General features: G+C 42.4%; 2 protein-coding genes across 2 annotated transcripts in view; one reads left to right on the top strand and one right to left on the bottom strand.

The window, feature by feature from the left end:
• On the bottom strand, window positions 1-7,206 carry hnrnpub (heterogeneous nuclear ribonucleoprotein Ub). The gene is made up of 14 exons (XM_088361417.1): window positions 6,564-7,206; window positions 5,385-5,499; window positions 3,815-3,894; window positions 3,048-3,187; window positions 2,869-2,968; window positions 2,652-2,764; window positions 2,285-2,548; window positions 2,092-2,211; window positions 1,870-1,998; window positions 1,624-1,792; window positions 1,210-1,497; window positions 875-1,149; window positions 676-807; window positions 1-600 (listed from the first exon to the last, which is right to left on the bottom strand). The coding sequence occupies exons 1-14, from the start codon at window positions 7,051-7,053 to the stop codon at window positions 550-552; spliced, it is 2,466 nt and encodes an 821-aa protein (XP_088217543.1). The 5' UTR covers window positions 7,054-7,206; the 3' UTR covers window positions 1-549.
• LOC148381739 (kinesin-like protein KIF26B) overlaps window positions 6,210-15,860 on the top strand; it is an 18,924-nt gene continuing 9,273 nt past the window's right edge. Inside the window, exons 1-7 of the mRNA XM_088361415.1 lie at window positions 6,210-8,232; window positions 8,422-8,769; window positions 10,360-10,785; window positions 12,339-12,457; window positions 12,538-12,709; window positions 14,932-15,135; window positions 15,210-15,303. Of these exons, the coding sequence (XP_088217541.1) occupies window positions 8,173-8,232; window positions 8,422-8,769; window positions 10,360-10,785; window positions 12,339-12,457; window positions 12,538-12,709; window positions 14,932-15,135; window positions 15,210-15,303 (1,423 nt within the window). The 5' untranslated portion in view covers window positions 6,210-8,172. The remainder of the gene's footprint in view (window positions 8,233-8,421; window positions 8,770-10,359; window positions 10,786-12,338; window positions 12,458-12,537; window positions 12,710-14,931; window positions 15,136-15,209; window positions 15,304-15,860) is intronic.

The raw sequence follows: 15,860 nt of genomic DNA on the forward strand, positions 1-15,860 counted from the left end.
GAAAAAAACAAGCAAATTTGTGTTTATTGGAGGTCTACGAAGTTGGTTTACAGTTTTGGAAGCGGAAACAGAGACTGAAATTTAACTGCGGCTTTGCATAAACTGCACAGTGGACACGCAATATTCTTCAAAAGCCACGATGAGATTGAATGTTTAAACTACTCAAAACAAGTATTTACAATTAAGAATAATAAAAATGAATGAAGAAAAAAAAATGTAAAAATGCACACCCCTGGAAAAGAACAAAACAATTGTGGTTCTTAATATTACAATTTTTTTTTTTAAAAGCACATCTTTTAAAAGTGGTGCAAAGCAAATGAAATGTACAGCAAAAGATAAGAAAAAAAAAATCATGTTTTACACATCTCTCGTTCTTCAAAGACTTTCACCCATCTCATGTCTGCTGATCTCCCTCTGGAGTGGAATGTTGACCACGTTACTCAAAAAAGCAGGTTATATGAAAAATGGCGTCGTTGACGGAGGAGGGGGATGATGATCCGTGGCTAGAGTGGTTTTCAGTGTGGCCACCAGTCCATTAGAACAAGTGTCTCAGTAATAGTTGTGCTGATACTGCTGGTTCCATGGCTTCTGATTCCAGAACTGCACAGAGATTTTTTTTTTTAACCACAAGCTGTACAGATGCTCGAACAGCTGAGTAAAAGAGAAAGCACTGACCCCTTGTTGCCAGCTTTGGTTGAAGGCCTGGGCCTTGTCCATGCCGTTCCTGTTGCCAAAACCGCCGCTATTCCTGTTGAAATTGCTGTTCTTGTTGCCAAAGTTGCCGCGGCCGCCGCCTCTTTGCTGAAACTGCAAATCAACGTGATGAAAAAAAAAAAAAATATCCACGAGACTAAGCTAACAGGCAGCCACATACCTGGTTGTGATGTCCTCTATTTCCGCCGCGACTCATTCCGCCGCCGCCTCCTCTGCTCATGTTCCCTCTGTTCATCGGACCACCTCTATTCATGTGTCCACCTCCTCTGGGGCCCATGTTGCCCCTCATCGGTCCACCTCTGGGGGAGCCGCCCATGCTGGGCATGTGATTGCCGCTGCGGTTGTAGCTGCCGCGGCTGGGGTAGCCGCCTCTGTAAGCCGGGGGTGGCATGTAGCCACGAGGGGGGCGGGCGAACCCACCGCGGGGGTTTGGGGCTACCAACAAAGAAAATGTCAGCCTCGAGACGTTTTATCAACAACAAACACGCTTCCCACCTCCTCTGAAGTTGCCTCGATTCTGGAAGCCCTGACGATTGCCGCCGCCGCCTCTTTGTGCCGGCCCACTGTTGCGGCCAAACTGGTTCTTGCCTCCGCGACCGCCCCCGCGGGACCCACCGCCTCGCTTGGGTGTGGAGCTTCCCTGGTTGGGCTTTTTTTCAGCCGGCAGAGCGCTCTTGCTTTCTTCTTTGTACGTTTCCAGAACTTTGGCGGCGTCGTCCCTCGGCAGCTCAGCAAAGAGCACCTCGTTGAAGCTCTCGCCCTCCACAGGCAGAGAATAGAAGCCTGTGAAGGTTAAACACGGCAACATGATTAGCAGCAATTACTAACAGATACTAGGGACTACTTAATCAGCTAGCCAATATTAGCCATTTTAATTTCGCTAGCTAACACTTTCCCGGCTGCTTTCACCTTTCATTTTGAGAAGAGCATGTTCAGGCACTTCTTTGCCATCAATCATGACCTTCTTCTGAACTCTCTGCTTGTAGTCATCATCGGAGGGGAATACCACCACCGCTTTGCGCTGGAAGCCGGCAAACAAACACATCTTCCTCTTCTGGCCAGGGGCGGACAAGTTGGTCTGGAGAGGGACAACAATCCGAGAGTTAAACCTTCCATTAGAGATATCTCGCACGCAACAATGTTAGGGTGACTAACATGATCCAGGATGTAGTTCCTTTTCTTGCGCGCGGCAATCTCGATGAACTTTCCCAGGAAAAGAGGAGCACGCTGGGAAATGGCAAGCAGTTTGTTGTATTCTTTGGGTTGCCGATTCGGGGTGTTGATCTGTAGGTCAAGAACGATGAAAGAACCCCCAAAAAATTTAGCATGTGCTAAAACTAAAACTGCGAGAGAGCGTTAGGGTGTTTAACAACAGACCATCATCTTTTCCACGATGGTATCACTTCCCAGGATGTAGTACTTTCCCGGGTTCTCCTGGACATGGTTCTTCACCCATGTGGTCTTGCCCGCACCCGGCAGGCCCACCATCACAATGATCTAACAGTGGAGAAAAGCCATTAGCGCACCCAGCAATGAGAACGACATACATATATAACGTTGAGCAGCTTACCTCACAGTCGGCCTTGGTCTGCGGCCCGCAAGGCCCGCGGACGCGATCGTCGACGGGAACGTCCTGCATGAAGGTGTACTCGGAGGGAGCGGGGAAGTACGGGGTCTCCATCTGGCCGAAGTTGAACTCCACGGCGCAATTGTGGCACATGACGTGAGGGAAAAGAGGCTGGTCGTTCAGCTCGTCTTTGCTCACGCGGAAGGCTTCGGCTGGCTCCCCGCCGTTCTTAGAGTAGGACAGTACCGCCTCGTCTCCTTCAAAATCCTGAATAAAGCAGTAGACAACATCTAAGAACTAGTTGTGGATTTGAAAGACTTTACGACCATTTAATTACACTAATACGGAATTAACAAAAATAATCTCTTACAGCGAGACAGCAGATGACGTCGTTCTCATCAAAGGTTTCCCCAAAGTCCTCCATCACACCATTCGCAATTTTCTTCCCCTTCCCAGAGTACGCAAATGAAAGACTGCCGTCACCTAAATCAGAACAGGAGAGTGCACGCCTTAAGGGTCAAACATGGCCACGTGAACAAGTCATCACATCATGGTGGCTGGGGCGGAGCTCCCATGAGAGAACCCACCGAGTAGGAGTGATGAAGCAGTCGACGACCAGCCGACTTGCACGTCATGGATCTCCATGTTCTTACTGGAAATGTGTTTCACTGGAATCTTTTCTGTGATCTGCCAAGCAGAGAGAGAGAGGAACACGACGGTTACAAAACTATTTTTGGAGCAAGCGGGATTTTAGGTTTGCTCATACCTTCACTTCAAAGCAGACTTTGCCTTTGTTTACACCATGAGTGGCCTTGCCCCCAGACCAGAGGTAAGCAAAACTTTCCATTGTGAGCGACGAGGCACTGAAGCGGTCTCGCGACACCTTAAAATGCAGGTCGCAGTTGTCTACAAGGGACAGAAAAAAAAAAAGCAACAACCTTCAACTCCTCTGGAAAAGTTGGCTCATTCCTTAACAGTATAATTTTTGGTGGATTGATTCTGGCACAGATTTCCATTGACAGTTTTTACGGTTGTTAACTACTTTGAAATATATTAACACCGCATAAGGTATCCCATTGATTAATCAACTAATCGGATACAATTACTCTTAAATTAGTTTTATTCGGTGGTTTAAAAAAACAACTAAGAAAGACAACACAAGAAAAATCGATGGTATCCAAAGTAAAGGCAGATGATTGCAAAAGTCTTATTTTGATTAAACAAAGGATAAATCAGTCTTCTTGGATGAAAGAGTAGAAAAAAATATATTATTTTGAGTCTGAAATCAGACGCTTTGGACAATCTGCAGTTAAAAAATGTCAATCGATTATTAAAATATAAGCTGATTAATTTGATGATCGGTTTGTTGTCGATTAATCCAATAATTTTGACATTTCTAGGCTACGGTAAAATATCAACTGGGTACCATTAAATGTTGTGATGGTTAACTTATCAACAGATTGCGTCAGACAAAAGTTACAACGGTAAAGCTCATTTCCTTGTTGCAGTCATTCATATTATTAGATAACTCACAGTTGTCCAGGCAGACTTTGGTGTCATCAAACTCTTCATCCTCTTCCTCCAAAGGGGGCACGGGCGACTTAAATGAGGCCCTGGAGGGAGGGGGGGAAAAAGACCAGACACATTCAATTGGATGATGAAGGTCATTCAATCGCATGGGTACCACTTTCTGAAATGAAGTGGGGGGGGGTCATACATTAGTAAGTCTCCAACCTGTTGTGAGCAGTGGTGTGTATAGTGATCCTGGACACTTACCTTGCCGAATCCAGTGAAATCTAAATATAAGACAAAAAACAAAAGCACCTCCACAAGAAGTAGATAGAGACGCAAGGACTTTTCTATTTAGTTGCATCTCTCGGGGCATGGCTTAACAAGATGGATTACACGCCGAATGGCCCGGAAACAATTTCCAACGTTTTCGGCATCGACATTCAATCACATGGAGCGTGGAATCACAAGACTTCTATTGAATGAGGATCGATAAACACCTCAAGTATTTTTGCAGTGACGATATTAGACATTAGCATCTTTCTCCACACTGTCAAATACAAACAATTCAATTAATCAATGACATAAAATCTTGACCAAGTACAGTGTTAAACACCTGTACCAACTTTTTCTTGGTTCTTTCTGACTACCGCCTTTATCTTCCATCTTTATGATGTCTTTCAAGTTGTTTTTTTACTTCTTTACATTTGTAATGTACATCAAATGGAAAACTAATATGAGCCATGGATTTTTTTTTTTAGCTCAGTAATAAAGTTTTATATTGAAAATATATCTAAGAAAGGCCATGTGCTGGATCGATCTAATCATCTTGGGGCAGTGTAGGAGGAAAAAAAAAAAATCAGATGCTAATGATGTAATTGTTACGTAACTATATAACTCTATGTGATGTTCCATTAAAGGTTAACGCAATGAAAACACTGATCAATCAGAATGTATGTGTACAGACCATGCATGACATCACCAGCACGGAGGAAAAAAAAAAAAAACACAACCTTGTAACACACCGCATCTCTCTAGCACACACACACACGACATGATCGATGAGACAGAAACACAGAAATAGCATCATACAAAGAGTGGGGAGACAATGAGAATTACTTAAAATAGCGAGGCAAACGATGGACGATCAAGAGCGAGAGTTCCTTCCTGGACGTTTAGACTTTTACAATGTGCCTGCCCTCCTCCCACATTTCTCAGCTACCACCCCAAGTCAGTCCCTCCCTTCCTCTGAATGAACTGTGTACATCTGCTTATATTCCTTCGGGGGTTGTTTGTGAGAAGCCTTGAATCACCTTGAGGACACAACTGGCTTAGCAAAAGTGTGAAGAGGAGCAGGTTTAAAGCTGATTTCACTCCTGCCACAAAATTGTAGTGCATTTTTCAAACAATGTATCAAAAGATAAATAATGGTAAGGCTCTCTGAGCAGTCAGGGATGTGAGAATGTGGTTATATAGATTTTTTAAAAAAGTTCTAGCTAGGTATATGTGCATCGGCACTTAAAGCCAATACATAACAAAGCTATGATGGCACTTCAGGGATGCTGAAGGCCATTTTGCTCTGTCCCATCCTTACCAGCTGTATTTGTTCTCTTCAATAAATTCAAAGTAGCCCCTTCCATGTTCCTCCCGGCGTCTCTTAACACCCTTCTTATTCTTCTGATCAGCATTCGTGTCTTTGTCCGCATCCCCTTTGAAAATAGAACAAAGATATATAATGAGGTGCTCCTTTGAGAGAGGTCGGACTGGCAGTGGGGGTCTGGCCCACAAAGCCCGGGTCAGTCAGTTACATAGAGTCGACCATCATAAGCTAAAGAAGTGGAAACACCTCATATTAGTACACAATAGTACAATCATGAGAATACAACTGTAATGACCAGAGTCTAATTTATTTACAATGCAAGCTGGTCCATAATATGCACATTTAAGAGCAGAGGTGGTGGGGCTGGGAAAACAATTTGGTGTATTCAAATGAGAACAATAATCCTACAGATGGTATCAAATAAATTAGTGTGGGACAAGTATTTCTGAGGTAATGCACCATGCAAGGAAATGTGAGCCTGCTAACTGCACTGACAACCCTCATTCCCTCCAAAGCTATGCAGAATTAAAATGGCGGCTAAGAGCTGTAAAAATACCAATTTTAACGGGCTATTTCATCAAACCGCAAATAATTAACCACGCGTTGACTAACCCTAACCCTAACCCAACTATAACGCTTTTACATTTCACATACATTTTAAGGTTAAGTAGTTTAACAGGTTCGGACTTTAATAAAATTTTCATACATTCGGAAAGCGTTGACAGACACGAAAGTGGTATTACAAAAGTGACCAAAAAAAATCAAAATGTATATAGTATGCCTTCATCTTTCATAGCAGAAACAAATGAAGGCGGCTAACAAGCGCTCCCAGACAAAGAAAATGACGCTAACGAGCGAGCTAACGAGCTAACTAATCACCCAGATCGCCTATTCAACGAATTACCGGACAGATTTTACGCAGTTGTCGGCTGTAAATTATACTTTAAACGCACGATGGAAACTTAACGGCACGGAATAGCGGTGATATTTGCGCCAATTAAGCTAACGTCTATATTAGCAGAACTGCGTCACTATGAAGCTAACGTTTAGCTTTGTTGAGGTCACGCCGAGATTAACATAAATGCTGCGTGTAGTTCCAACCAGCTCTCCGCCGCGATGCGTTCAAGTAGGAAAGAAGAAAAAGTCTCCACGAGATCAATTCAGTCGACTCACCCTCAGCTGCCTGTTCCTCAGGCTCACCGTCGTCTTCATCTATTTTCTCCATATCGTCCACGTCTGCTTTGAGCATGGGATCCATCTCGTCGTCCTCTTCCCCGTCTCCCATCTCTTCGTCCTCGGCGGAAGAAGCAGCGGTGGTGGAAGGCTCCGCGACAGCAGAAGCCTCCACCGCAGCGACACCACCATCGTCGTCGTTTGCGCCATTCTGTTCTACCTCGGCTTCCTGCTCGTTAGCCTCCATGCTTTCAACTACCGGACCCTCTCCCTCGCCCTCTTCGTCTTCCCCCATGCATTCTGGTTCGGCGGCCTGTTCTAACTCCTCATCCTCTGCAGCCTCTTCTTCGTAGGCCGCGGCCTCCTCATCCAAGGCGGCCTGCAGGCGGTCCATCAACTCAGCCTTCAGTCCCTTGTCGGAGAGATGACGCTTTTTCAGCTCGTCCTTCAGTTCGTTTACTTTTAGCTTTTTGACGTTGATTGAACTCATTGTGAACACCTATCGCAAATATAATACACGCGAAATTAAGAAATAAATAAACGAACGACGCTTGATTAGCTCGATGCGAAACTGCGCCTACTGCTGCCGACTGGTAAGTAGCGCTTAGCGTGTCAGTGGAGGCCGGAGGGAATGAGTCGGTAACGTCATTACCGTAATGCCAAGAATGCGGCGCAGCTTAATTTATAGCGCCATCTGTCTTCGTCACACGTAAATTTGTACACTCAGTATCCAGCTTCATTGGTACAGACCAAGGAAATTAAATAATATAGTTGTGAGAAAAAAAACATAACAAAAGGGAACATACTGGAATGACAATTGTAAAGAATTAACAGTGTTTGTATCAATTTTTGCTATAAACATTGTGCCGTTCATTCTGGTCTGCGCTCCTTGGCCACGCGGTGGCACTACAACACAAATATACAGATATAAGATGGAGAATCCTATCTTTCTCGATCTATCGAGCTATTTATTGATCTATTCTGGTCTATCCGGTTTTTGGGCTGTGCTAGGTTTTGTCTCAGGGTGAAATTTATACCCTTAAAACTGAAAAAAAAATGGATTTAAAATTGAAGCAACACAGCACAATTTAAAATTGCGATCAATTTGACCCAACTCTGGAAGTTCTTGAGTTGGTCCAATTTCCAACCTAAAATGGGTTGTTTTTGTCCCAGCTGAGTATTTTTATTGTACAACTATGTATATTATTTTTTACACTGCAACATTCAACTAAACATTTTTAGCAATAATAAGTTATCAATGACAATACTTATTCAGATATTAGACATGAAAATAAATCAACATGCGCCTCATCAGTGCTGTTGCTTGGATTAGATGACTCTTTAGCGCCGCCCTGAGGAGTTTTTGAATAGTGACACGGCGTGGAAATCCACGAGTGTTTCGCGGTGCGCTCATTCCATCTCCGTCTCCGACACTGTCGCCGTCATCCTTGCGACTCTGGCAGTGTCCTTACATTTACTCCATCTCACTCTCCATCAAAGACACTATGGGAGGAAGATTCTCGCTTTTCACGAATGGAATTGTGGAAAAATCACGTGAAAGTGTATCAAGCCTTTGTTCAGATATCTTTTTAAATATTAACAAGTTATCATGTCATATCTGACAGGAGGGAGAGAAAGATTTACTGCCTCTACAAGAGGAACGCTTTTGGTAAGTCCGCTTTTCTTACAAAACTATTTTATGGATTTTCTCCAAAATAATAATGCTTCATTTGTAGCTGTAAATGTTTCTCTGTTAGAAAACATTTGGGTGTGGTTGCAGTTGTCTACATCGATTGCTATCTAATTTGCGGCAACTAAAGCCCACATACATCCTTCTCATAATTGTTTTATTTCTCAGGACGTTAAAGTGCAGCATCACTGCGAGTCCTCCCGAGTTTGCGCAAGTATTAAAGGCAACGATTGCGTCTCCCGTCCTAACGAGCGCCCCACTCCAGAGGGTGCGGGGCTCAGGAGCGACTTGCATTGGAACATGTATCACCCCAGAGAAGAGGCGCTCCCGTCTTATAGGACTCTCCCTGGTTCCGTGGGAGAGCGCATCATGTCCTTGAGTCAAACCCTGCGCAGAAATCCTGGACTTGGGAGGCCTGAGCGAAAAGATGGATGCTGTGAAAGATGTTCAGCCACCCTTGTTGCTCTCAAGAAACAAGCTCTCAGCCTCTCCGTGCACCATCACTTCTCCTGTAAGGTTAGTAGAGCAACAAGAACAACAACAAAAACACACATGACACTCAAAAAAGGCAAGTGGACCTGAGAACTATCTAAACCTGCAGATGGCGCTGTGGCAACTTTACAGTGGAACCCACATACTTGCGGTTCATTTATTTGCAGATTTTTTTGTCCTCAAAAAAAAAAAAAATTTAGATTAATTGGTTCCAGTTTGCATAGAATCAACATAAACCAATTAATATCCACATCCTCAGCTCACACCACCAGCATCTATCATCCACACTTCAATTGACAAAGTAGACAAGTGCCATTCCTGTGCAAGTAGCTTCAAACTGGCATTAATATTTCATCTCAACATCCCTGTGTCATGTCCTCAAGTCTCCCCTTGGAGGAAAGTATTTATTTTTGTCTTCCTCAGCGGGATGGAGCAGGTTTTTAGACCGAGACCACACACTTTAGAGGCGCTGGGCTGAGGTCACGTGAAATAATCAGATAAGCCAGAAACAGCTTTATTGATTCGAGTATTCTTGCTCTATAGCATCAGTGAGTTACATCATCCTTTTATAGAAATGCAATCTGGCACAAGTGAAGCATCCTCAAGCTTTGCACTCATTGCACTCTTTCTCTACACAGCATCGAGAATTCAATACATGAAGTATATTGCTGATATATTATGGTGGATTTTTTTCTTCGTTTGATGAATTGATTGAATGGTCTCTTTATAATTGAGTGAAGCACTGTTTATTTGCATTATATTTAGTCTCTAATGCCGGCCTTAAAAAAAAGATATGAGCACCGTCTGTTGTCCACTGAGGGAATTTGGGCCAATGTCAACATGAACTTGCAGGAGCAGGATGGGTTGGACAGTTGACAAAGGGCAGGATGGATGAGAAATGATGTATGCGGTTGTGTGTGTGTGTGTGTTTGTCTGTGTGTGGTCAAGGGCAGAGCAGACGACATTAGTACATTTGATACATTAGATTGATTGACGTAGACACAGTCAGGGTTCAGGTCTAGAACTCATTATATTTTTTTGTACTTATATGAGATGATTACATGACCATGTCAAGGTCTTCTGAAGTGGTTTGCATCACTCACTTCATTTTGATACACGACTGTACAAATCCCAATTTCAATGAAGTTGGGATGTAAAATATAAATAAAAGTAGAATATAATGATTTGCAAATTATTTTCAATAGACAGTATACAGTATAAGTGAAATCCGCGAAGTACGGTCATCAACAAGAAGTACTGGGCAGGCTAACGAGTTAGCGGAAAGATGCTAATTCGTGATCGTGCCAACACGCGAAAATGGACTTCTAAAGGAATGTAAACGAATATTTGGAGCAACACTATATTGTTCTAAAGGTTAGACACATTTTTCCTCAATTTAGAAGTCATATTTTGACTTTTAAATGTTTTTTTAATTTTGAAAAAAAATCCGCGATGTAGTGAAGCCGCGATAAACGAAACGCGAAGTAGCGAGGGATCACTGTATATTGAATTTTACAACCTCCAAAAAAATAATTTCACTTTAAAACTTATCTTTTAAATGACTACTCCAGATAAGACTTTGAATGAATAACAATCCACTGTCAATTCCAATAGGACAAGAGTGACCTGTGTGCATTTCTTCAAGACAACCTACGTGTCCACAGCAGGTCCACCACAGAGTCCAGGGACAGAGGCAGGGAGCTGGGTGAATGCACCACATGTGGCACCAAGCTCAACCAGCTCAAACATGAGGCAGTGCACTTGGCTCTGAACAGAGGTCACCAGTTACCCAGCACCAGGAACGCTCCGCTACTGGGGCAAAGTAACACAAAACTCGGGGACAGATCTGCCTCACAACCTCATAGCCTAAATCACTGCCCTCAAAGCCCCAGGACACCCCGAAGTCCCAGAACGCCTCAGAGGACCCCGCAGACCCTCAGGAGAAGGCTAGGCAAGCCCCCCAATCAGGATATGGACCGCTGGGTTGAGGACCAGCACCGAGTGTCTCCTGACGGTGTCACTTTTTATCCTCACAATCAGGTACCCCGTTTAACACAAAATCAAACACCCCCTTCCTCTTAATGGGCTTCAGGGATAATGTACATCTTTATGAGTGCACGTCAGCAGAGCGGTGATTTATTGGCCCTATTTCGATGGCATGGCTGCGAACGTTGTCATAAGTACTTCTGCTAATGGAATGGAATTGGGTCATGATTTAACCTTGTTGTAAAATGGAGCCAGTCAAAAAAGCTCTTGTGATCAGTAGTAGAGGTTGTTCTATTTAGAAGGGCAAACAGTGAAATATAAATATTCATTAGCTTGATGGAAGTCGCACTTGATTCAAGGTCCCATTCGTACCAAGTCCCATAAAAAAAAAACAAAAAAATATTATGACTATCCACATTTTATTGCAACAACACACTTCTCTCAACTAACACTCCCTAATTGAATTGCACAACAATAATATTCTATCAGTGAGCACATTTCCTGAAAAAAAAAGTTGGAGCAGATCAATAGAATTTATTATTGATGGAAAGGAGATTTGAAAAGAGAGGAGTTACATAGTGGATGGCAGCAAGAAAATGGAATTGCAGAAAAAAAAAGAGGGGAAACTAATGATTGAAAAGCACTTACTGGCCACAACATTAGGAACACCCACAATAATGTTTCCAGCACTTATCGTCAAACATTTCATGATTAAAAAAAAAATCATGGTAATCATTTGGCAGGGCCTTTAAAACTAAGTACTGTTCAGGCATGTGTGCCAAGGAAACGTAATGGTGAATAAGTAAGAAGTAATTATCTTCAATTAAGGCTGCACTGCAATATTGATAGGATGTGCTAATGTGTGCTCATAGTGCATAAATCTTCACGCATATGTAAGCATTTGAATAGATAAAAGCTTCTTTTTAAATAAATACCGCCTTCAAATAACTCCTTGGTGCTCTGAGCAGTTAAGATTTAACGGTAGCCATGTACCGTATTTTCCGGACTATAAGGCGCACTTGAAAACCTACAATTTTCTCAAAAGCCGACAGTGCACCTTATAGTCCGGTGCGCCTTATATATAGACCAAATTCCTCAATTTAAACTGGCCCGAAGCATTGTGTCATGAAATCAATCATAAGTGGCCCGCTGAAGACTATGAAACATGAATCAAAAAGATCATTATTTTGTGATTATAAAGTAATTTGTTACATCTGAAGTTGAAATAAAAAAGATAAAATGGAGAATGATTTGATTTGGATTAAAAATCTGACATGATGCATTAATGGTGCGCCTTATATAAGGACAAAGTTTTAAAATGGGCCATTCATCGAAGGTGCGCCTTATAATCCAGTGCGCCTTATAGTCCGGAAAATACGATAGCTAATTTTTCTGTTCCTCTTATTGCCTCATTTTATCTTCTGAGTCACGCTTTAATTCCATCACAAATGCTTCCTAGCACTCCGTAGCTGTCATGTGACTAATGGTATACGTTTAACCCAGTGTGCCCCACTTAGACTAACACGTCATGATAGTAGTACCATTAAGAGTGGGGTGCTTGAGTGCAATTACATGTTTGGATTTGAACATACTTTTCTCTGTGGCAGGCTTCAGACAATGCCGTGTTAAGATGTACTGATATCGTACACGCCAGCAGCTCCAAGATTCCTCACCTCTCCAGGGTGGTGAACATTGCCAACACTGCTGCCATGTCCTTTTTTGCCAGGTATTAAAATACTAATAATAGAAAAATAGGACTTTTACTGCAAATGTCCCAAAAAATGCACGCTTGTGATATTCCGACAGGGCAGCAGAAAAGCTCAACCTGACGTCGAGGAGAAAAGGCCAGGCTTCCGACGCAGCTCCTGATCATCTCTCCAACAGCTTCAGGGATGTCATCCAGAAAAACCCTCCTCCTGTCCCCTCCTGCCTGCTCCAAGCTGCTATCAGAACCAAAGACTCGCCAAATGTTGGCAAGGTAATTTATATCCTTATTTAGGTTATTTGGTAACAGTTTCTTTGATTTAGTGCTATCAATTAACTAGCAATTAGCTCGCTATCTATTTAATGATAACATGGTTTCTGCCCAAAAAATTAGCATCCCTTTGGACCCAATCAATCAGCGTCAGATGGGCCCACCCAGTGTGTGTGTGGCCAAAACAACATCTATTTTTGGTTTTTGTTCTTGGCAGGAGAAGCATGGAATAAAAATCTGTGCCCTGCCCGTAAGCGCATGTTTGGTGTTTGACCTTCTTGACCTTCTTGTTTCAACGATGGCTATCAACCACTATCTACTAATTAATGTCAAATTACCTCTTGTAAATTAAATTAATGTAAATGGAATGTTTTTCTTTTACATTAGCGCCACCTACAGGACTGGAGTGTTACTGTTGCCTGTAATTTGTTTTCAACCAAATAAGTGGACTGAATATTTTTAGAATTGTTGAACAATTTGACAAAAAATGAAGGTTTGGCAAGTATTTTAACTGCATTACATTACTTATTACTATTATTTTTGTTTTAATACAATTGAAGGTTGTGATTTTGATTAATTCCTTTCCACATTGGAGTTGGGGCTCTGCACATTATAATTGTTGGTAGTGCTTTCTATATAAAAGATAATGTATAGAGACAAATAGCAATCCTGGTGCATTTTTACAAGCGCCATTCCAAACCACAAACATCTTAGCATTATTACCAGCCATATTGAATTGTAAAGACATCACAGTCAATTTGGAGGGGATCCGGTATCACCCCCCCTCCGATGCAATGGTAGGTGGCGCTAATGCCTCCATCTTATTCTCTTGTTCCTCATCCTTCTTGACCACTGGGAAAAGTTGGCCGGATCAATACCGTGACGGCCTGCTCTTCATAGACTTGGGTTGAGTCTAGAATTACATTTAAGGGCTCAGATGGAGCCTGCCCCCAGCTGCCCGAGCACTCAGCTCCATCATGCTTCTGCGTGCTAGATTTTATGCGTGTGAGAGAGAAGAAAAAAAATATTTCTGAGTTGTTAAAGTGTCTCTTGAATAATTGACGTCTCATAAATATGGTTCGACACAGGTTCAATATTGTTCGGTGGACACTTACTGCATACATTATCGAAATTATGAAGAGAGGAAAAGAAGAAATATCATGCGGCAGCATGGATTTCAAATTTTCAGTGATTGATGATGTCATTCGGGCATTATGCCGACTTCTGCACTTGACTGAATGTCCTACATAGATCATTGTCCTTTGTTTCTCTTGGCCTACAGTCACTGTAGCCCGTGAGCCATGTTAAGTGGCTGTCAGTCAGGATCGAAGCAAATTTAAGACCTTCCCGGAGACCACTGCATTAAGTAATTGATGTCACGACATGTAGAAAAACACTGGGCCAGTTTGCATCGGCTCGTGGAGCTGTGAGTGAATGCACAGATCCTTTATCTGTGCTAATGAAATTAGCTCTTGCAGAGTGAAAGCTGAATTTTGCAATTGTTTTCTTTTTGTTTGTGGATGTGTGTTTACATCTTAACAGTACAGTAATCCCTCGTTTATCACGGATAATTGGTTCCAAAAACCACCCGAGATAAGTGAAATCCATGAAGTACGGTCACCATGGGCAGGCTAAGGAGTTAGCGGAAAGATGCTAATTCGTGATCATGCTAACACGCGAAAACGGACTTTTAACGGAATGTAAACGAAAAATTGGAGCAATACTACATTATCCTATAGGTTAGACACATGTTTCCTCAATTTAGAAGTTTTATTTTGACTTTTAAATGTTTTTTTAATTTGGAAAAAAAAATCCACGATGTAGTGAAGCCGCGATAAACGAAACGCGAAGTAGCGAGGGATCACTGTACTTTTGAAACATAGTGTTCTTTTTATATGTATAAGCTCCACTTCATGGTTAGAAGAAGAACATGTAGAATGAGTCTATCATGAATTTTTAATGGTTGTAAATTTAATATGAAGATATTTTCAAAGAGCATTGCACCGATGCACAGTGTGATGGCATCAGCAGTTTCGAAAGGCTGTGATGTCGTTTTCAGAAGGATCTTAAACATGTATGTTGCAGATTAAGTTCAAGTGAATGCTTTGAGGTATTTTTATGTTCAGTGTGAAATTATTATAATCATATGTTCTCCATGTATTTTTTTTTATCACCATACGAGTGAAGATACTCACCCATCCCAATTTGTATCTTTTTGCTTCCAGCTCAAAGTTGTATTGCGAATGAACCCAACAACGAACGACGGCCAATCTCCAGTTCTCCACATCGACCCCATCAAGAAAAGAGCCATTTTATTAGAACCTGTGTGCCAAAGTCCACCACGCGCTAAGAAGACCTCCAGCAGGGATGGCAAAGATCTCCTGAAGGCTTTCCATTATGATGCTGTCTATCCTCAAGACTCCAGTCAGGTTTGGTGCCTGGTATTTTTAATTGGATTTTTTTTTCTCATTCAGCCGTCATGAAATATTTTCTGTCTGACCAGACTGAGGTGTGTGCTGGCGTCTTGGCTGATGTCATCCGCTGCGTGATGAGCGGCAGCGACGGATGTGTGCTAGGTTTGGGGTGCGCTGATGTGGGTGAGTAATCGCTCACTGCGAGGGGCCACAGGTTCAAATTTTGAAATGAGAGTGGGATGCTTTTATCTAGACTCAAGAGCCATTCATCCATCCCCCTCCCTCTTACACCTTTGTTGTCATCCATCCTTCCCTTATCACTTCAACCCCCTCTCCATTTTTGTCTGCGTCCTCAATACCCATCTCTTGCTCTCTTTGCAAAATTTTTTTTTTTTACAATAATTACAGAAAAGTGCTTCATCTTAAACTCCTCTTCAACAAAACCATTCATCTCTCATGAATGATATCGCACCAAAAAATCCACCAGTGGATCTTTTTCTTTTTTTTGGCTGAAGAGTCCCATAAACCAGAGGTTCCCAACCACCGGGCCGCGGACCGGTACCGGTCTGGGTCACTTAGTACCGGGGCGACGGGGAAAAAAAAAAAAAAAATGTATCAACGATCAATTCCTTCAGGTCTTGACTGAGGAGACATGTCATGTGACCGACACGAGTGTCTTGACCTGAACCGACGGATGTAATTGGGAGAGAATCGGCAATTTTTTAATATTTTTCAAAATA

Source organism: Syngnathus floridae, chromosome 19 (genome assembly GCF_059516105.1).
Source record: "Syngnathus floridae isolate MCC-2025c chromosome 19, RoL_Sflo_1.0, whole genome shotgun sequence".
In the NCBI taxonomy this organism is placed as follows: domain Eukaryota; kingdom Metazoa; phylum Chordata; class Actinopteri; order Syngnathiformes; family Syngnathidae; genus Syngnathus; species Syngnathus floridae.

Coding starts and splice junctions, on each gene's coding strand:
- hnrnpub (XM_088361417.1), bottom strand. CDS start 7,053: ATGAGTTCAATCAACGTCAAAAAGCTAAAAGTAAACGAACTGAAGGAC. Junction 2,212..2,284: donor AGACCAAGGCCGACTGTGAG/GTAAGCTGCTCA, acceptor CTCCACTGTTAG/ATCATTGTGATGGTGGGCCT. Junction 1,498..1,623: donor TGCTCTTCTCAAAATGAAAG/GTGAAAGCAGCC, acceptor TAACCTTCACAG/GCTTCTATTCTCTGCCTGTG.